This window comes from Arthroderma uncinatum (genome assembly GCF_011692745.1).
Source record: "Arthroderma uncinatum strain CBS 119779 chromosome Unknown scaffold3, whole genome shotgun sequence".
NCBI classification, from domain to species: domain Eukaryota; kingdom Fungi; phylum Ascomycota; class Eurotiomycetes; order Onygenales; family Arthrodermataceae; genus Arthroderma; species Arthroderma uncinatum.
The window spans coordinates 2,787,145-2,806,556 of NW_022983865.1; the positions used below are offsets into that span (position 1 = coordinate 2,787,145).

The following is a 19,412-nucleotide window of genomic DNA, read 5'->3' on the forward strand; positions in this document are numbered from 1 at the left end:
CCATTTGAGCCACTAGGTATCTGCTCAAGATGAAGAAAGGAGTAATTCCAGATATGGAGGTGCTGGCAATTGTTTCTCCTATCTTCTCTCATCAAGTGACTGTGCCCGCCAATATGATGAATTCCCATGAATATATCAACATTTGATGACGGATGCCAATGCGAGATGATGAATTGGACACAACCGCAATATAATATGTAGTATATCTATTTCGACAAGGCCAATTGTATAATCTCGTGCTCTCGCACTCGGGAAAGTCGGTCGTTGGGTAATGGAACACACCAGTTGACTTGGGTGAGAGGAATGTTCACTATGCCAATTTTGACATTATCATAAAGAAGGTATTGTTTCTCATCCCGCCATTCTTAAGGTGAAGGCGGATCTTTCACCTCTTAAAAGCTGGTTTAGGGAAAGTGGTAGTCTCCAGCTGCGAGTCGGGGTAGGAAGCAACGACGGGTTAAAATCATCTTGAAGCCAGACATATAATAGCCTTTTGTATGGACAGAGATATACTCAACATGGATATAAGAAGGCTGCCCTTTCACTCGGATACTGGTAGATATTGATTTCAAAGTGTTCACGTCGCCGTCGCGAAGTTGTCCTGGTGGGACAGAGTTTGAGTTCGCCGGCTCGGCCCGAGATCAACCCGAAACAGCGAACTCTACCTCTATAAAACTATGGACGAGGTATAAGCCGTGACGCCGGAGTTATATATAGTACTTGGATAAACGGAGAGAAGAGAGACATTAGTATGAGGCCTTGGTGGCAGCTGAGCCTTGGAGATCCCGGGGTTCCTGGTATACTTCATTGGTGTCGTCGATACTTGTGTTGAGAATTTCTTCTCCTAGCTGATTAGTTATCCGATCCCCGGGTTAACAAAGTCTTACTGATAAATTGTATTGCTAAGTGGTATTAATTCTGTTTCCTATATCTAACAGCAGGAAGCAGCTCGCGTGCACCATAGCATTGAGCAACGTGCGCTAGAAACTCGCTCTTTGATCGAGCACGTCTGTGCATACCACAAAATACACCATATGGATGCAATCCCAAAGGCACTAGATCGTCTATTATATGACTGGGAATGCGGCCCAGGCGATATTGCTCGAACGTCCAGTCACATCCCCGGCACCAAAGGCCGTGTTCAAGGCTGTTATCGGGCAGTAAGGAGGGAAATTTTATAGATGCCATGCCACGGCACCTATCATCTGGAATGTTTCCGTTTGAGGGTAGCCTTGACGGATTGTCGGTTAGAGGTTCCAAGGGAGCCTCCCGAAACCACTTTTTCGTATAGATTTCCTTTATCGTTCCATCGCTCATATCGCGAGGTGTCGTGGCGTCCATCGTTGGCACTGAGCCATTAATCCTTAACGTGTATTCTTTCGCCGCTTTGACGCTCACGAGCGTCCGCCGTCCCCGTCGCAAGACCTTGTATTTGATACTATAATCTCCAGGGATACTTTGCATGAGGGGAAGTTCCTTTAGATCGCGCTGGGTAAGGTTGAAGCACTGCTTAGCCAGAGGGAGAGGGATCACCCAGAGTGACGGATTGTGACGGAGACATTCGAAGCAGCATCGTTCACACGTTGGAAGGAATAAGAAGGGGCCAAACTCCCTACATGAGATGCAAGCTTCAGATTTTAGAACTGCATAAAGTTTGTTTGCAGAATGGAAACTAATAAGGCCGGTTTCACCAAGTGCCCTAAGTATGTCTGGGGTATATTTCAAAATCTCCCGGTATACGAATAAAGACTCAACAATACTTCTACCTCGCCGAGAAACGCGTAAAAGACGAGACAGGGACTGGAAGTCCAATATATTCAGAGTATAATGTAGAATCTCAAGGGGCAAATGATCCAGGAGTCCCGAAGATGATAGGTCAGGACGACGGTGCTCGAGATATGATAGCTTAGCTGGATCAGAAATTGAAATCATCCCTCTTAGCAAGTCGTGATGACGATAGGATAGGCTCGCAAGTAAATCCTCGTCGCAGGGCGCTTCAGACATGGCGGCGTGGGGGATTCCGGGCGGCGATTGAAGCTCGTAGTTCGGCGCTTGGAACGGGTATGATAACTTCGTCGCGCTTATTTTCTAATCCTCGGAATAACTAGAGTTGGAACTGCTGCCCCATGGGACAAAGGCTGGGATGTCCAGCGGTCAACTAGGTACAAATGCGGTGAACAGGATGCTATTGAAGAATGGAAGGCATTGTTCTTTGGGTAGAATGGTATGGCCTTATATAGATAGATAAAGCGTTTAGGATGCTTTATATAATCCTAGGATATAGTGCCCTTCAAGGAGATAAAGATGGCTATTATTTAGCACTTTAGGACTGTTTTCTTGTCCAGAAACGTTATTCAACACTCACGTGAGGCTCCTTAAGCGTCTGCACAGCGTCAGCCTGAAGCAAGATACAGATATATATAGTTCCTGCAGAATATCAAAGTCAACCCCGAAGCCCACCCCGAAGCCACCTATAGAGCCAAGAAATAACCAGAAAACATGCATAAATGTGTACTTGAGCCCGGAGCTGAATGGAGAGACATGGAAGGCCCCTATTAACCGGTAGCTAGGAAGCTAGTGACTCTTGACATGTTCAATTGCCCTCTCGTATGCCAACTTCCCCAGCGCGTTTCCAGTTCTACCCCTGTCGTCCAATTCAGGTCCAGGAATGTGTTCGCCGTTATTGATTATCGAAGGTGCCCTCGAGTCCATATCGTAGGCATGCCTCGACAATAAAACTCTGTCACTTAACATGTCCAGTACATACGACCACAGGAAGTGGAAAACAGAGCTTCCCGTCCGCTCAGCTGTACTTAAGCCACTTGCCGGTCGGTTAGTAGTTGGGTGGGTGACCACCAGCGAATCCCGACTGTCGTATGTTTTTGACTATTTTTTTTGCTCTTTGTCAGATTGGATTTTGAACTTCAAGGTTGAGTTTGGCCGTTATACTTGTGATTTTGAGAGCCCATACGTTGTCATAGTTGATTGAAACCGCCACCACCGGATCGTGGTCAATCATATTGAAAGTAAAGCTGGCTTTTCGACAGTTTTCCATGAAGCTTGACGATAGAATCAATCTGTCATTTGTAGGGTGTGCCGTGGTAGAGGATTGAAGCATGTTGAGTTAAGCTCCTTTGTTAGGTTTTGTTAACGAGCCGCATCAAAAGGAACCGCCGATCGCTGGGAGCAACAGCATATACCAATACAGGGCCCTTTGTAAGCTGGTAAGTTGTTAGGAATATCACCGAGCCCTGTTGTTAAAGTGGCCGAAATGAAATCAATAGAAACGGCATCTTGCTATCTGTATGTAAATAACCGAAGAGGTAAAGACGTATTACCAGGTAGAAGGTTATGTCAAATAGACATTATGATAAATGACAATCTATATAATGATATCTGACAAATATCACATATTTCTCAACATCGAAGCGGGTAAATATCACTGCGGGCACGTAACTCTATCTGGGATAGGCCAGGCATATGCCTCAACAGATACCATGACATACATGGCGTTCGTAGCCCGGTAACTGCCACATACCCGTCCTCCAGCTCAATTCGCTCCTGGCAGCGGTAACATATTCCTCGGGTGCCTGAATTCGCGACTCGGGCCCGCCCTTACCGTGAGATTGACAGGGGTAAACGGGCCAGTAACACCTGTGATACTCATCAAAGTGCCAGGTAGAGCTAGAATTCATATCCATACACTGATATAGGCCTCAGTTGAGACGACCAGATGGGTTGCCATGCTTGTTGGAGGTCATACGAATAAGATCCCTGCTGTGAGGTAGAAGGTAGGTGATGCGTGCGCAAGCGTATTTTATACAGGCCCGTCGGCCACGGGGGAATCGTTAAATACTATCGGATGGCGAGTGTTAATTCGCAAGTCGTACGTGGTGGAGCGCTCATATTTCCATAAGATCCGGTACCGAAATGCTGCTTGAGAGACTGCTAATCGTGGAAGTCGGTTCAGAGCTATGTTCCCTAGCTTTTGTTTGCGCCTTCCAAGCCTTTATGGATTCGGCACCTCCTTCGATAACTATCAGACGCTCCTCTGCATCCTTTCCGAGAACTGTTCCTTGAAACCTCGATTCTTCACCAGTCTTGCTATGCTTCTTTTTAAGTGCTGCGAATAGGTGATAGATAGGTAAGCCTAATGTTCAAGAAACAAAATGGTGCAGGGAGAGCAGAGCGAAACATACCACTCAAGTAGTCTTCTTTCTCTAACGAATCTTCATCAACCACCTCCCCCTCACCAGCAATAAATCCAGACACTCGCTTGATTTCTCTATTCGCTGGCCCACTGAACCATGATAGGAATGCTTCAACCGCTCTCATATCTTCTTCGCCGCAGCGATCCTCCTCCAGCCTGCTAATCTGGGGTCGTAAAGCGCCAACGTCTTCTAAAGCCATAATCGTATCGTCAAGTGTCGGTATAGGGCACACTGGGTGGCTGTTGATGGCATGTTGCGCAGTAGCCGAAGCGAGGAGAAGGAGATACCGACTCGCCATGTCGGTGAGAGTATCAACCACTGCCGGGCGGGTCGAGTGGAATCCTGCGGCGCGGAGAATTTGAATAACCGGAGGGCGTAATAAACTGATATGGAGGTCCGGAGTAGACATCTTGAGGTGTATACAAGTTGAGAGACGAGCGAGTAACCAAGAATCAGTGAAGCTCTCGCTGGCCAGAGATGGGGATAAGCATTCTCCCAGCGCGATAAGAGAGAGAAGTAAAAAAAGATCGTATTTTCGGTCGCAAACGGATCAGGCAGTCAATACGGCCATTCAACGGAGATTCTCTGCTCGGTTTGTCCTCACCTTCGCTGTCATTGAACTTGATTGTTGAATGCGAGAGCAAGAGGCTGGTAAAGCCGCTGACTAAGCTGTGTTGTCTCCTTTCAGTTATGACATCTTCAACTCTTCAAGTTTGTCCTCGCTCGCGCGTTCATACGACTTGGAAGCTTGACACTTACTTCATTCTTGCATTTGCTAGATAGGCAGCTGATGCGCTAAAGATGGAGGGCCGGCACATATTGAAGCTGACGTTTGGCAAGAAACCAGCTCAACCGACGCAGAAATCTCCTACTCCTCCACCGCAACCACCAGCTCCTCCTCCCCCAGCTGCATCAACTTCAGGTCCAAAGATCAAACTAAAATTTGGCCCAAGGCCGCCGTCTCAGCAGCCAGAACCGAAAGCTACCCCGGCAAAGCCTAAGAAGGCCGCGAAAGCCCCCAAGAATGCTTCCGCGAGCAGCTCATCAAAAAAGAGGCCTCGAGATGCGATAACAGGCAACAATGGCGTAGGGCCGGGAACAGCTGTAACCGTTGAAGGCACTCCTGTCAAGCGGTTCAAGCTCACTACAAAACCCAAGATTCCTACGTCCATCCGAATTCGAAGCAAAGGCGCGCCACCGGCGCGACCGAAAGGTGTAGGGTATGATTCCGAGGCCTCCGATACCGAAATCGACCCAGCTCTGGAAGAACAGTTTATCCTACGGATGGAGCCTGGGGAGGATTGCGATTACTTACGAAAGGCCGTTGAGGAAAAGCGGTTCGGGCCACGCTCGCAAGGCGGCGCGGATGCGAGTTTCAAGGCACTTACGCGAGATGGGCGGAGAGCCACAGTTACAATACGAGGAAACATATATGCTGCTACTCTGGTCGACCTTCCGTCGATAGTTGAAGGGTTGAAGAGTTGGGATAAGCGGGGCTGGTACAAGTCTGCAGACATCTGTCAAATGCTGTTGGTGCTGGGGAAGGTTAAGTCAGAAGAGGAAGCTCACAGTTATCCACTACCGAAAGATATCGACCCATCGACATTCCAATATGCGCATGGTCTAACACCGCCCTTACGCTGGGTGAGGAAACGACGTTTCCGGAAACGTATCAGCAATCGAACAATCGAAGCAGTCGAGTTGGAGGTTGCCAGGCTACTCAAAGAAGACACCGCTGCCATTAAGCCGCCAGATTTTGAAATTATGGATCAAAATCATTATGCGCGGGAACAACAAGGGGAACAAGACGGTTTCGATATGTACGACGATGAACAAGACGCAGAAGGCGAATTCTTTGACGAACAGCAGTACGGCGAACCGTCAGCACTCGACGACGACCTCGCTGCGGAGATGGAGGCCGAGCTTGCTGCCCATGCGGATGCTAGCTCTGCCCCAGCGTCAGCCACTGCGGATGTCAGCCACACCGGAGAAGGTGGCCATGAAGTTGAGGTAGAAGGCGAGGTAGAGATAGGCACGCCTCGATCGCAACCACATACCACAGCAGAGTCTTCAGGAGATGAGGAAGAGAGCGGAATGTCTACGGCCGAAGAAGCCAATCAAGGCCTGGATGAAGATGCGCTCGAGCAACAGCGTCAACTACAAGAACAACTCGAAGAAATTGCTGAACTTGAAGCGCTTGTACAGGCCGAGACCCTCCGGTGGGAACAAATGGGTAACCCAATCCTGAAGTCCAAGCTGGGCAAACGAGTGCAGAGTTTGAAACAGGCCCTGGAGCTGAAGAAGGTGTCTATCGGTGAAGGCGGCACAAATGAATAGAGAACGTGCCACTTATACTATTATTCTTTTAATGGTACGAATAATCGATTAGCTGCAAGTATCATGACTTTGCTGCATTTAACAATTACCCGGTCCGTCACTTAAGGCAAGATGGGGCGATCTAGTCATTGTCCCATGTATGCAAACAAAAACTACCAACTACCCGCCGGGTTTGCCCCTTTCTCGACCTATATTTATCATTCCTCCAAGTTATCTCAAAATCACAGGATGGTAAAAATATCAGTGTAACCATGACTTCGAGAAAAAATGGGTTCTCCCGTCGACCTTTCCGCTGCTGCCGTGACGCTATTTTACCAGAAGGTCATTACAAAGTTCTACTAGCAAGCTCGGGGACTTTTCCTACTGCGTGAGCAACAGCTGTCATGGCTTTCGTTACATGACGAGAACCAGTATAGCAGCCCAGGCCAGTGGTCTTTCACTAAGCTGGGCGCGGTCATTATTAATACTGCTGACGACCCCGATAAAACTCAGTTTAGCGGTCTTTCAATATGTGATTAACAGAATCTACTTGCATTTAAATAAGGTCTTCAGCCAGCCTTATCTAGGTTGATGACGGTTTCTATACTCTCTATCACGACCGTCGGGGCTTTGGCCATACTTGTGGTATGAGGCGTTTTGCTAGTCAAAGGACGGCTTCCCAATTGCAAGTGAGAAGCTAGCACTTCCCAGAACATGCAGGCATATGTATGTACATCTATTATATTAATGTCCATATAACTAGATATTCTTGGACTAACAGAACCGCTCCTAGACATGCCGAGTCAATTGGCATTATCTATACCCTGAATACATTTAATCTCCTTTTCTACGACTCACTTCTCATATAGTGAAACACCACTCCCTTAACGCCTTTATGCAATCCTCCCTACTCAGCTTCACATGAACTTCACCAGCAGGTGGTATCTCTAAACCAGTACCGCTTCCCTCCTATAACCGTTGCCTTACTATGTTCATTCTGAGTTGATACACAATCGACTCTTGTGATCCTGTTAGTACTCAAAGAGATATGCTATAGTAATTGCATTATCGAGCCGATTGATGCTGCCACCCCTAATGCTGCCTGGCTTTACGGGCCGTATATATCAATCTGCTATCATCAATCCTTTCTAGATATTCGCCACCTACAAGGAAGCTGAAGTTAGAATAGAGTTTGGAGAATTGAAGTCACATGATATAACTCTGTTTCTGCTTATATAATGAAAATAAGATAGGATGACTAATTCTATATAGTCACGGGGTAGTCATGTGATCTTGAGTGACGCACGAGCCAATCCATGACCCTTCCTATTTCGGAAGGTCATTATAGGCCACTAGGCGTTTGTCGTTTCCTACCTAAGGTAACATCGAAACTGTTCTTATATAGTCTATAGAGGAGATATAAAGTATCCGCGAGTTAAAATTTTAGCATCAGTATAGGCAATGTAAGGGATAGGTACTGCCACTTGGCTGATTTGTGCTAAGCCTACAGAAACCCTGAGAAAAAGTATGTGGCGGCCCCTGGTATATAATGAATACTCTGTACTCTAATACTCAACCGAAAGTTTAAGATATCCATGCTTTTAAGATTAAAAACTTATAGAAAGCATACAATAGCTCAAGTATCGTGTTCCGCCCTTGCCAGCCCATTTGCTGCAGTTATGTGCCATATGGCAGTGACCAAGTGGCCCACCGCCAACGCAGCACAGGTGCTCAGTTCACCCGCCAGCACAGCCGAAGCGACAATACGTGCCAGCTGCCGCGCATTTGTCCCTGGATAGGTGCTATGAGGGCCGCTTACCCCTAGCATATCAAGTATGGGCAGACTAGGCTTCGAGGATAGTTCCACCGCCAATGGTTCCGACCTCCACGGATGGCATGAACACCGCAATGTGAAGGTTTCCATCTATTCTAGAGAGTTCATTAGCACTGATATTTCAAGAGGAAAGAAGAGTAGCACATAGTGCATGCTTCTTCATAGTCGTGATACAGCTGGTACTTTCAACGTTTTGAGCTGGATCTTGTCCTGTCGCTAGGAATACTGCAGCCACCAAGTTCGAGGCGTGCGCATTAAACCCGCCCATGCTACCAGCCATAGCACTGCCGATGAGGTTTTTGGACGTGTTTAGCTCAACAAGACTATCAATTCTTGGGTATCCGTATACCATCTCCACGCACTGCTCTCGCTGAGGTAAAGTCGGTGGCTGCCTCTCAGGAAGGGCTGAAAGTCCAGGCCCAAGTTCCCTGTGGATGTCGCTGCTAAGCAGTCGGTGTCGATGACTCGCAGGCTTCCCTCCAGCATATTGAGATATGTTGTCGCGGCCGCCAGAGCGATTACAACCAGCGTGTAGATTAGATATCTGCGGATGCTGCTGCTTCCGTTAATCCTTGGGTGTTGCCGGGAATATATTCGGCGTAGTCCCATAGCTAACGATTGGATATAGCATTTCGATAGCCCAAGCTTCCCATTCATGCACTTTCATTCCATCTCCAGATCACACTGGCGCCATCATTGCTGGCTACAACGACTTCAACGAGTCCAGCAGACTCCCGCACAGTTAGGATCCCCGTAACCAGCCACAGCAGCGTCCCAAGAGATAGGCATCAAAAATAGCAAAAACAGTCGCTTCTTCGGCATCTTCCGCCTCACCACCAAGCTAGATGAAGATGTATTATACAATAAACCGCAGCCTTCGAGTTCGACGGGCTCCAGTTGTTTACGGAGTCAGGATGTGTTTTGTTTTTAAATATCTGTAGAAGAGATGGACGACGAGGTCAGATATTTATCACGGGAGCATCATGTGACCTCTTGACCCGCGGTGGCTTTTGTTACTTCTGCAACCTTGGACATCGTCCCTCCCACCATAGCAGATATATACAGCTAGGATCAAGGTCTGAAGGGCAGCTCTTCCGCGATCCCGGCTTTGATATCGAGCAGTCGGGGGGTACAGAGTATCTTGGTCAAGGATAAAGAAACGACGGCTGCTCTGCATGTAATTCTACATCCCTCTCTCTACAGTAATAGCCTCACGAGCTGCATGTAAGCATATCTAACGCAAGAAACACAGTACTCCGTGTCGGACATAATGGTCTTCTCATTTACCCTACCAACAACCTCACACGCCCAGTTCCAGTCATTCCTTCATTCAAATACCCATCCCTCTTTACCCCAAGCAGGTTCTACAGCTCGCCACGGCTTACGTGCAGCTCTAAAGAAGCATAAACGTCTTACCCCTTCTCAGCGAGCTGCTCATCTTCCACATGTCCTGATAGCACTGAATGAGTATATCCCGTACCTCTTTGCGATATCGCGTGGTTTGAGCTCTAGCTCATGGCAAGATGAAGGAGGAGGAGAAGAAGCTGGGAAGCAGTGGAATGATGTCGAAGAGGTCGATATATTACTTCGATCCGAGATAGAGGTTGAATGGCGCCCGACTTTGAGCTCAATGTCGACAATGCGGTTTTTACGTCAGAATGCCATGCGAGGTCATGATTCTTCGTCTCTATCATCCTCGTCGTCACGGGTAAAGGGCCGTGGGCTGGATTTTGAGATTGCCTTTGTCTTATCAACCTTGGCCTACGTTCTCTCATCCCTTGCACGGGTAAAATATCTTACCATGTTATACTCGGTCACTACTCCTACGGTTGAGCAAAAGGTGGCGGCCATTCAGACTGCGACCAAGAATCTGCTGCAGGCAAGCAGTATACATTCTTACCTCGCCACATTTTCCCCAGCATCTATTTCAGCTCCTTCAAATACCTATACACCGGGCGGTTCTGGAGCTAAGATGATTCAAATACCCGTTCCTGACCTGGATCCATCCACGCAGTCCGCTTTATCCTCCCTTGCCTTGGCCGAGGCGACATTGTTAGCTGTGTTAAAGGATGATGCCTACATGTCGGCTTGTATCCAGTCAAGGAACAAGCATGACACAGAATGGATGGTCAAGGCGCCTGATATCCCGAAAGTGAGGACACTACTCTTTGCGCGGCTCTGCGTTCGAGCTGCAGAGTATGCGGAGCAGGCTGCAGCTAGTGTAGGAATGGTGCAGAAAGGAAATGCTTCTGCTGTAAGTTCGGGCGATTCTACCCTCGAGAGAAAAGTAGATGATGATCTGGTAAACTATATGTCTATCCTGGCAAGGGTATCAAGAGCAAAGGCCTGCCGCTTCTTCGGGATTGATGCCGAGATGGCTGGGAAGGTCGGGGAAGGGATTGCGTGGTTAAGGGCAGCTCGGGCAGTGCTCGGGTTCAAAGGCTCAACTGCAGAAACTGGCGCTGAAGGGCCCTCAAAGAGTAAATTAGGCGGATTCTCTAGGTTGAAAAAGGAGTGGTCAGAGAGAAGGGAAGAAAAGAAGATCGAGAAAGAGGCGATGTCATCGTCCAAAGGTGGCGACCTGGAGACTGATATCGACTACGGTGATGATGCCGGAAGAGACGAGGAAGGGCGAGTGATTGATATGCTTGAGAAGAAATGGGTGAGGATGAACGACACGGTATGTATCTTCCGGTGGCTAGAAGCCAGCTCGTCACTAACTGTCTGGTTAGATAATGACACAGCTCATCCCGTCTTCGGCGTCATATATTTCCAATTTACCCTTAGGGAGAGATATACATGCACAGCCGGCGCTCTATGCACCGCCAACGTTAGACCCTGGACAGCTGGAGCGGCTGCGGGCGCCTCTTGACCCTACTGACGACGATGCAGAAGTAGAAAGCAGCGAGGATGAAGAAGAAAATGATACTAAAAGGAGCTATTATTAATATCGGTAGGCAATAATGGCGTGGATGAAAATAATGAATAATAGGGAACGGAGAAAGTTGAACAAGGAAATTCAATTCTCTTGCGATGCTGAAATGACAATAATGTCCATACATAAAAGAGCCGCAAGTATCTATACATGGAAGCGGCCCAAAATCTAGCCGCGTACAACGAAGTTCCCTCATTCCTCGTCCCCATCCCCGGACATCCGTTGGGTTGACGATTTGATAGCCCCAAACTAAACAGATCACACTGTGCCGATAATTCGTAGTTCACACAATCGCTATGTCCATCCTAAACGTCACGCGCATCTCCTAAATCCTCTCATTTATCCTTGGTAAAGTAATTCTTCTCCTCAAACAAGTATCCCTTGACCTTCCTTTCCTTCAGTAGCTCGAAGTATTTGTCTATCCGGGGTCATATACAGGTTAGCACCTAGCCAATACTACAGCCGGCCACGATAGCCCTTAAACATCACCTAGAAACGCCGCAAAGGGCATATAACCCACCTCTGAGCTTGCCGCATTTCTCCAAGTGATTCACACCCTCTCTTCTGTAGCATTTGCCCAATTCATCGCCTACAAGTCTGGACATCATGCTTCGAACCCATTGTTCGCGGATTATGGCATCACGGGCATTGTGAAGGGCGACTGTGTCTTCGAAGTCGACGCCGTCGTATGTTGGTGGGACGGTTGGCTTTTTGGCCAGGAACTCGGCGGACTCGGCGGTCGGCATCGTGATTTAGTCCACGACGGGAGGTAATTGGACAGATAACCGGGTATTGTAGAGCCGTTCTCGCGGCAGGGAGGGAGAAGCTGGTCAATTGCTGATATTGAATCCGATCTGATGCAACAACTTCGCGAACTTGAGGTCTGGATAAAGCGAAGCTCCGATTGGCCGGGATATACGTCACGTGTAATATGATTATGTCATCATTATGTATCCTTTTTTTTTTACTTAAAGAAGAGAGTATATAGAGAAAGTCCATGAAGAAAACCCAAGAAGTAGGACTTAGATACATAATACAAACATTCCTAGGAACCGGAATGGAATGGCAGCGGCGGCAACAGATGCAACAACTCATGAGGCATTGCGTACTGGAAAATGAATCGTACTTTTCCGAGCAAGCAAAAAAAAAGAAAAGGAGAGAAATAGCTGATTGGCACATCCAACATAAGCGCAAGCAAACATAACACACACAGGCAAGAAAGGGAGTGATGGTCTAAGATGAGATGCGTCGCAAGGTGTGGACTGGATGCAGAGAGGTTGAGAGATGAAGAAGATGGCAAAACGAAACAGAACCAGCAGCCCCAGGACAGGAATAAGGTGATATTCTACTGTCGTGCGTGATAACAAGGAATATGGTAGGAGATCCGCGTATACTCGGGGAAGAAAATAGAGGGAGGGCGTGGTAGAAATGAAATGAAAGAAGAAGAAAACATTATATAAAAACAACCTCTCAAGTCCGATATATTTTCAAAAAAGGGAGGATGTGAGGGGGTCTTAAGGAGGAGAGAAAGAGAAAACAAAAGAGCGCCATTTCAATATAAAAATAATACCATTTTTAAACAGGAAGGTAGAATAGGTTAATGATCAGAAGGGAAGATAAGGAAACTCATGGATGCTTCTTAACCTCTTTGCCCATCATCTTGTTCCACTGGTCACTAAGGGCGTCCTTGAATTTCTCCCAGAGGGTTCGGTTCAGGTAGTTGCTTAGTTCTCGGTAATTATAAATTTCGGACCAACAGTCTCGTCCCCATTCGCAACCTGCCATGTTGACCAGGAAGTCGCGGTCTTTCCTCTGGTAGTGGATACCGGGATCAGTTCCGTCTCCACAGGCGCCGGGTGGGAAAGAATTCATCCTCCTCTGCGGGATGAATGCGACGTGCGGCCGAACCCAAGGCTGGTTGATATAGAGGTGCTCGAGGCTGTCTTGTTCCTTGTGCTCCCATTCCATGTGTTTCTGTTCGTAGAGGACCGGGTCCCACCAGATGTCTAGGAGTCGGTCGGTCCAAGTGCTGCGGCGGATCATGAAAGAACCGAGATTGAATCCAGCACAATCCTGGGGAACGATCATATTTATAGACGACGCCTTGTTGTCGCCTACGGCAGAGAGGGAAATGGGGTCAAGGTAAGGTATGGAGGGCGGGTGGGTGATGTTTAGAGGGTTGTATTTGTTGATATCACGATAGGTCTTCTTATCGAGATTGTCTAGGATGTGCTGTTCGACGGAGTAGGAGGGTTCCATGATAAAGGTGTTTAAGTCCAACCACCAGAACCTACAGGGAACGTTAGTGTCAGCGAAATGTTTCACCACCGTAGTCTATTCGGAAGCACGAACCATTCAGCTTTGGGATATTTCCGTAGCGCCCCACGGATGACATCGACCTTCTCCCATCCTTCTCTCCACTCGTGGGCGTATCGTTTCTTGGTGACCATGTTGACCACCTCCAAGTCGTAACCCCATCTTTTCACGTATTTCTTCTTGTTGCGAAGACTGTCTCGTTCGATAGCCCACTCTCTCGCTCCCTTCCACTCCATGACACCGCCACCAACATTAGACGCAACGATTAGCACTATTTTCTTTCCTCCGCCGATGGAGGTCCGTCGATATGATTCATAGATAGCTATGAAGAAGGTTAGACGTTGTTCAGAAGACGATAAAGAAGAGGGAAAAAGAAGGGGACGTACAAGATGAAAAGCAAAGCCAAATAACAAACAACAAAATCGATAATAGAAGTAGACGTATTCTCGTGCGGCGTAGAAGATTGCCGAGCAGGGATTTCACCCTGAATAATAAAGGGCCGCCGTTGGGACCAGACCATCGTCCTCTGCCCAGCTTCTCCTTCTCGCCGTAGTCTAGCATGGAGTTGAGTCTGAATCGAGGCAGGCTGGCAGAAATTTTCCTTCTCTGTCTGGAGAAGAAGCCGTTGTTCCTGGTGGAAAAGGAAGGGTATCCCTTGACCCGGTCACTCTTTGCTTTGGCAGCCATCCAGGAGGCATTGTTTTCGGCATTATCTAGTCCTCCGTTTGCATGGTATGTCTGGCCATTGGGGGTGAGATCGCCGTAACCTCGTCGGGGACTGGAGCTGCCACTGCTCCCTGCAGTGACAGTGGTCAGGCCTGGGCTGGACCAACCTCCGCCTGGCCTCGGTGAAGGAGATCTAGATAGCGACATGGGCGAATGGCCCGTCGCCGAGGGAGTACCGGGAATGGGAGATAGGGAGGCGGACAGATGGCCAAGGGAGTCCGTTCGAGCCGAGCTGACAGCGAAATGGCTGTTCCCGCTGCTGCCGCTGCCGTTCGCCTTGCTGGCGGAAGAGTGATTGAGGCTCAACGGCCTTATGTGCGAGGACGATCGTCGCCGGTGATGCGTACTGCTGGCTGTATTTTCGGAGGAGGAAGACGCAGCCAGGTTGAACGATTCAGGCATGGGACGAGTGTGAGAGCGGAGATAGGGAGGTAAGAGGAGATGCTAGGCCCCTGCATCGACGTCAGCCATGATCGAGCGAGACAACGGCGAGGAGAGGGAAGAGGTGTTGAGAGTAGAGATGTTGACGTTGTGTTCGGGGAAAAGACAGAGTAGCAACAACAAACCTCTTTGGATAGAACAACTTCTCGCCCTGCAAGGGTGGAGATGCAACGCCGACAACGCGCGGATGCTCAGCTGCAACGCAACCACCACGGAACGAGCAGATGGTTCTTCGTCTGTCTGTCCGGGATACACAGGACAGCAGCAACCTGGACTGAAGTTGGTTCTCTAGCTGGCGATGCACATGTGTTGCGTAGGGATCGAGGTGGACTCGTTTCTTTTTTCCTCTCCCCGTCGGATGCTGCTTTGCTGTGTCACTGCAGGCGTCTGTTTTTTTTTTCCGGCTGCTTGGCCAGGGTGTCTTGGATTGCGATACGAGCTGGACGATGGAGAAGAGGCTGGACTGATGGTCGATGGCGATGGCGATGTTGAAGATCAGAGACGCCAACGAATAAACGAGAGACAAGAAGTTGGTATACAAGACAACAAGCGAGAAGCGAGACAACAGAGGACAATTTCAATAACAACAACGAGGCTTGGGGGACTTCTTTTTCTCTCTCTCTCTATCCTTTTTAGCCTTCAAAGCAGAGTTCGGTTCTGTCTCTTCTTTCGTTCCTCTGGCTGCGCTGCCGCCACCAAGGATGCAACCAATTATCTCACGCCGCAGCCGGCTTTCTTCTGGGACCTCCTGAATCAGCAAAAGGGGAAACGCTCGCTCTCTGGCTCTCGCTCGCTCTTCGTCTTTGCAGAGTTGCCCCCTGACCCACCGCCGGCTTCGAATTCTGATTAGTTCCCCCAGCACGGTGACTGTTGGGGGGGGGGGGGGGGATATTTAGCCCGCATGCTCTAAATATAAGCATGGAATACGTCTACGTCTGGCTCGCGCGCCATGGTGTATCCCTGGACGCTGCTCTGTGCGACAGCTGGGAGGAAGCCTTTGATCAAACAACCATCGCCATGACCACGCAGGATGAAAGACTAGGCTGCGGCTGTTTCATCGGCCAGCTGAACAACCAGTCTTCAGCCTTACGACTCGTCCATGCTCTACAGGTCATACTCTTCTTGCATCGGTACCCCTACACACCCAGTCGACTCTAAGGACTTTTGTTTCTTCGATATGTTTTGTTCGAGCCGGCCGTCAGGGTAGGAGTAGGGCTGACCAGCGGACCCTTGCAAGGCCGTCGTTCCGCCCGCTCTTCGTAATCCTTCTCAAAACGAGAGACTGGCGGTGGATATTCGTCAACGGCATCAGGGTCCAGGTCAACTACTTCCCGTATAAGACGACATCCGTATGGCCTTGTTAACGCACAGGAAATGAACACATGGCGAAGATCAGTGCCTATCCCAGAAGGAATGAAGGATAACTTCTCTGGCCCTTCGCCGCCCCTTCGTGCTGTGCATGAGATTAACTTATCTGACTTTTAAAGGGGCTACTCCATACAGAGATTTTTTCTATCTCGATGCGACGATCTTTCGAGACGCAATTTCAATTCCGTTTCTCTTCTTATCGCCCCCACACCAGCAACCTTCTAACCATCAATTAATACTCCGTACACACCCCTTTCGATCAAAATGGAGGTAAAAAGAGAAAAAAACCTGCCCTCAGGTAGGCTCACGTGATATCTCGTATATGCTGAGTCAGCCAGCAAGCACTGAGGAAAGAGACGAAGGAAGAAGGAAAGAAAAGAAGGAAAGAGATAGATTGAAAGGTAAGTGGTATATGCATTACTGTCTATTATAACTACTCCTGCACGCAAAAGTTATCGCAGTCATGGCAGGATGCAAGGATGCCTGCAGCTACGTAGATGGCGTTGCTTGACCGTTCGATGAATTCCTCTGCTCTCGTTCGGTTCTTTGCATCAAGAGACTCAGACACTCCAGGGAAGGTGGTTGGGGCATATCTAAGGATGAGTTAGCAAGAGCCAAGACGCAAGAAACGACGAGAAAAACGGTACTACTCACCCAGTATCCAGTCCGGGAGCGTACAGCATATGCTTGTAAAATTCACGATCTGGCAGTCCGCCTTGCGAAACAAACCCGCGTCCGAAATCACGGTAGATCGTGTTGAGGTGTTTGACGAGCTTCTTGTCGTGGAAGTTACGGTTCGCCTTCTTCTGCAGCTTTGAAACCGCCTTCGCGGAAACGTTGAAGGAGCAGATCGCACTCTCGATTTTACTTAAGTCGAGGTCCTTGTATGCAGAGGCAGCGACGTATTTCTTCAGCTGATTGAGGTATTTGGTCATCTGCACGCCGTAGTTGGTCACGTCAAATGGAACGATCTCGTCTGTCGAGAGATGATAGGCAAGTAAGCCGAGGAACTGGCCCATTGCTACGTGAGTGTGGAAGCCAGGGTCACCGAACGTGTCCATCCAGTGATACGAGTCATAGTTGGAATGATAATGATATACAGGGTCAGTGTTACCATCACCTCCGGCACCAGTGTCGAGCTATATGCATAGATATAAGGTCACTCAATGTTCCACTAACATGGCGGTAAACGGATATTCGAAAAAAAGATGACTTACCGAAGCAATGCCGTTGTGAAGGAAGCCGGTGTAATCAGAGCCACTTCCAAGGACGCCAATCTCGTCCCCATTCATGGTAGTCCAGATGTCGTACATGGTGGTGTCTCGGCGGCCCTTGTACGGCCAGATGACCTTCTTCATGGACTCGATGGCCAGTTTATGGAGCTCGGGGGTGGCGCTGACGTCAGGTATAGGCCCGGCGACGGCAACATCAACATTGAGGTATGCAACCGTGGTTGCTTTGAGCCATGGCAGCTATATATTATCTTCAGTAACCGTCGTCATAAGCAGTCGATCGTTGCAACATACATATTCTTCGACCCATTCGGTAGAGCCTACGAGACCATATTCTTCACCGTCCCAAGAACACATCACACTAAGCAAAGACAGTGTTAGTAGAAAGAAGTATACAAAGGCTAGAAGCATAAAAAAAAAAGGAACATACATTGTTCTTTTTGGCTTCCATCCGGCCTTCTGGAGTTTTCCGAATGCCTTGGCGAGTTCGACCATCACAGAAGATCCAGAATTGGGATCAGCTGCTCCTCCAACAATCCAAGCATCACGATGGTTCCCAATGATAACTACTTCATCCTGCTCTGTTCCGTTGATAATTCCAATAGAGTTCCAGATAGGAGCGTAGGTATCACGCATCACATTGCTCATGGAAAGCTTGGCTCCAGGGGCAGGACCAGTCGAGTAAGTCGCATTAAGGGCCCCAACCCATCTGGTGCGGTTTACCTCCTTGCCTGGAGTTCCATGGCCATCGAGGGCGGCAAGAATCGGCTCCGCATCGAGCTGTGAGATGGGAATGGACGGGATCTTTGGCACCACGGGGCTCTTGTCCTGCCGTGGCGAGTCTGGTCGAGATGGGTATCCGGGAGTGGTTGGGTCACCTGGGTAGGTCGACAGGAACTGAACCGATCCACGTTGGACTGAAGAAGGGTTTCTTGCGGGGCCATCTGGATACGCCTTATAGCCCTTTGCAACAGTGACGTTCCCGTCATCGGCGGGGTCAGTGAAGATGATACAGCCGACCATCCCTTGATCTTGGGCATTTTTGACCTTCAGGCCACTATTTACAATACATTAGCCTGCCCGAAGTTACTTGGGATAAAAAGGACTCACCGGAACGGGCCACCGTATCGTGCAATTGCGATTTTCCCTTTCAAATCAACACCAAGAGCAAGTAACCTCTCAAAATCGACCCTTTGTCCGCGCCCAACATAAACGTACTCCGCACTTGCATCACCAGAAGCAGAATATCCATGGAATGTGGGTACGCGGTCAGGGTAGCTGGTGGTATCATCTTCCTTGAGAACGTCCTCCTCCAAAGAAGCCTTCCAGGTGGTACCATTAGGGTGACTCAAGGACAAGGAATGGGAAACCGGGTAGTTTAGATATACGTCGTACGAGACGACAGAGGCAGAAATGCCAAATTCCGTCCACTTATCTGCGGTCCATTGGGCCATGCTCTGGTTGGTCCCGGCAATGTGTAACCCATGAGTATAGTAATAAGCCCAGCTATCAACAGTGGTATTGTCGAAGCTATTCATCAACATAGATTCATATTTGGACAAATGTGGAAGATGCGGGTGCCCCTGTCCTCGTTTAGCGAGTATGCTGTAAAGGTCGACCGAGCCGGTATCCCTTTCACGCACACAGCCTTGGACAACGGCCGTGGCCACCGCCAGCAGCGATAAGGATTTCAGATTCATCTTGAGCTACCAAACTGCGTTCCACCCGAGGGGAAAACGCACAATTGACAAATAGCAAGATGGGCGCACAAAATGAAAAAGAAATGCGAAAAAAAGAGGAAGCGGAGAGACACAAAGAACGGCGGGAAGAGCGGGGAATAAGTAGTTCAATTAATGAGGCCCTGGATAAAGGAAATTATTCCAGAAGACCCCCATGAACATCCTCTTCCATCTTAGCCTCCCCGCATTCAAGTTGGATTTTCTTCGTATCTCCAACCCGTAGGATAGCCGAGTGGACTTCCTGACCAGCTTGGGCCGAATCAAGCATCTTCGAAGAAGCCTGATCCCTGTAGA

General features: G+C 48.8%; 6 protein-coding genes and 1 non-coding gene across 7 annotated transcripts; 3 read left to right on the top strand and 4 right to left on the bottom strand.

Moving 5' to 3' along the window:
* The first annotated feature begins 2,765 nt into the window (after window positions 1–2,765).
* On the top strand, window positions 2,766–2,881 carry GIQ15_r0019. The gene has a single exon (XR_004500588.1). It is a non-coding gene; the product is annotated as a 5S ribosomal RNA (ribosomal RNA).
* A 1,021-nt stretch (window positions 2,882–3,902) lies between these two features.
* On the bottom strand, window positions 3,903–4,620 carry GIQ15_04595 (bromodomain associated protein; the record flags this gene model as incomplete). The annotated part of the gene is made up of 2 exons (XM_033552012.1): window positions 3,903–4,123; window positions 4,200–4,620. 2 exons carry the CDS (start codon window positions 4,618–4,620, stop codon window positions 3,903–3,905), a joined length of 642 nt encoding a protein of 213 aa, XP_033405742.1.
* Window positions 4,621–5,012: 392 nt separating this feature from the next.
* Window positions 5,013–6,548, top strand: GIQ15_04596 (transcription initiation factor tfiid 55 kd subunit; the record flags this gene model as incomplete). The annotated part of the gene is made up of 1 exon (XM_033552013.1): window positions 5,013–6,548. One exon carries the CDS (start codon window positions 5,013–5,015, stop codon window positions 6,546–6,548), a length of 1,536 nt encoding a protein of 511 aa, XP_033405743.1.
* A 3,083-nt stretch (window positions 6,549–9,631) lies between these two features.
* GIQ15_04597 (pH-signaling protein PalC) lies at window positions 9,632–11,309 on the top strand (the record flags this gene model as incomplete). Its single annotated transcript, XM_033552014.1, has 2 exons — window positions 9,632–11,041; window positions 11,094–11,309. The coding sequence occupies 2 exons, from the start codon at window positions 9,632–9,634 to the stop codon at window positions 11,307–11,309; spliced, it is 1,626 nt and encodes a 541-aa protein (XP_033405744.1).
* A 322-nt stretch (window positions 11,310–11,631) lies between these two features.
* On the bottom strand, window positions 11,632–12,042 carry GIQ15_04598 (NADH-ubiquinone oxidoreductase 12 kDa subunit; the record flags this gene model as incomplete). Its single annotated transcript, XM_033552015.1, has 2 exons — window positions 11,632–11,714; window positions 11,817–12,042. 2 exons carry the CDS (start codon window positions 12,040–12,042, stop codon window positions 11,632–11,634), a joined length of 309 nt encoding a protein of 102 aa, XP_033405745.1.
* An 880-nt stretch (window positions 12,043–12,922) lies between these two features.
* GIQ15_04599 (uncharacterized protein) lies at window positions 12,923–14,740 on the bottom strand (the record flags this gene model as incomplete). Its single annotated transcript, XM_033552016.1, has 3 exons — window positions 12,923–13,586; window positions 13,649–13,934; window positions 13,999–14,740. The coding sequence occupies 3 exons, from the start codon at window positions 14,738–14,740 to the stop codon at window positions 12,923–12,925; spliced, it is 1,692 nt and encodes a 563-aa protein (XP_033405746.1).
* A 1,840-nt stretch (window positions 14,741–16,580) lies between these two features.
* GIQ15_04600 (uncharacterized protein) lies at window positions 16,581–19,079 on the bottom strand (the record flags this gene model as incomplete). The annotated part of the gene is made up of 7 exons (XM_033552017.1): window positions 16,581–16,740; window positions 16,802–17,286; window positions 17,365–17,619; window positions 17,674–17,740; window positions 17,810–18,436; window positions 18,490–18,962; window positions 19,023–19,079. 7 exons carry the CDS (start codon window positions 19,077–19,079, stop codon window positions 16,581–16,583), a joined length of 2,124 nt encoding a protein of 707 aa, XP_033405747.1.
* Between the last annotated feature and the right edge of the window lie 333 nt (window positions 19,080–19,412).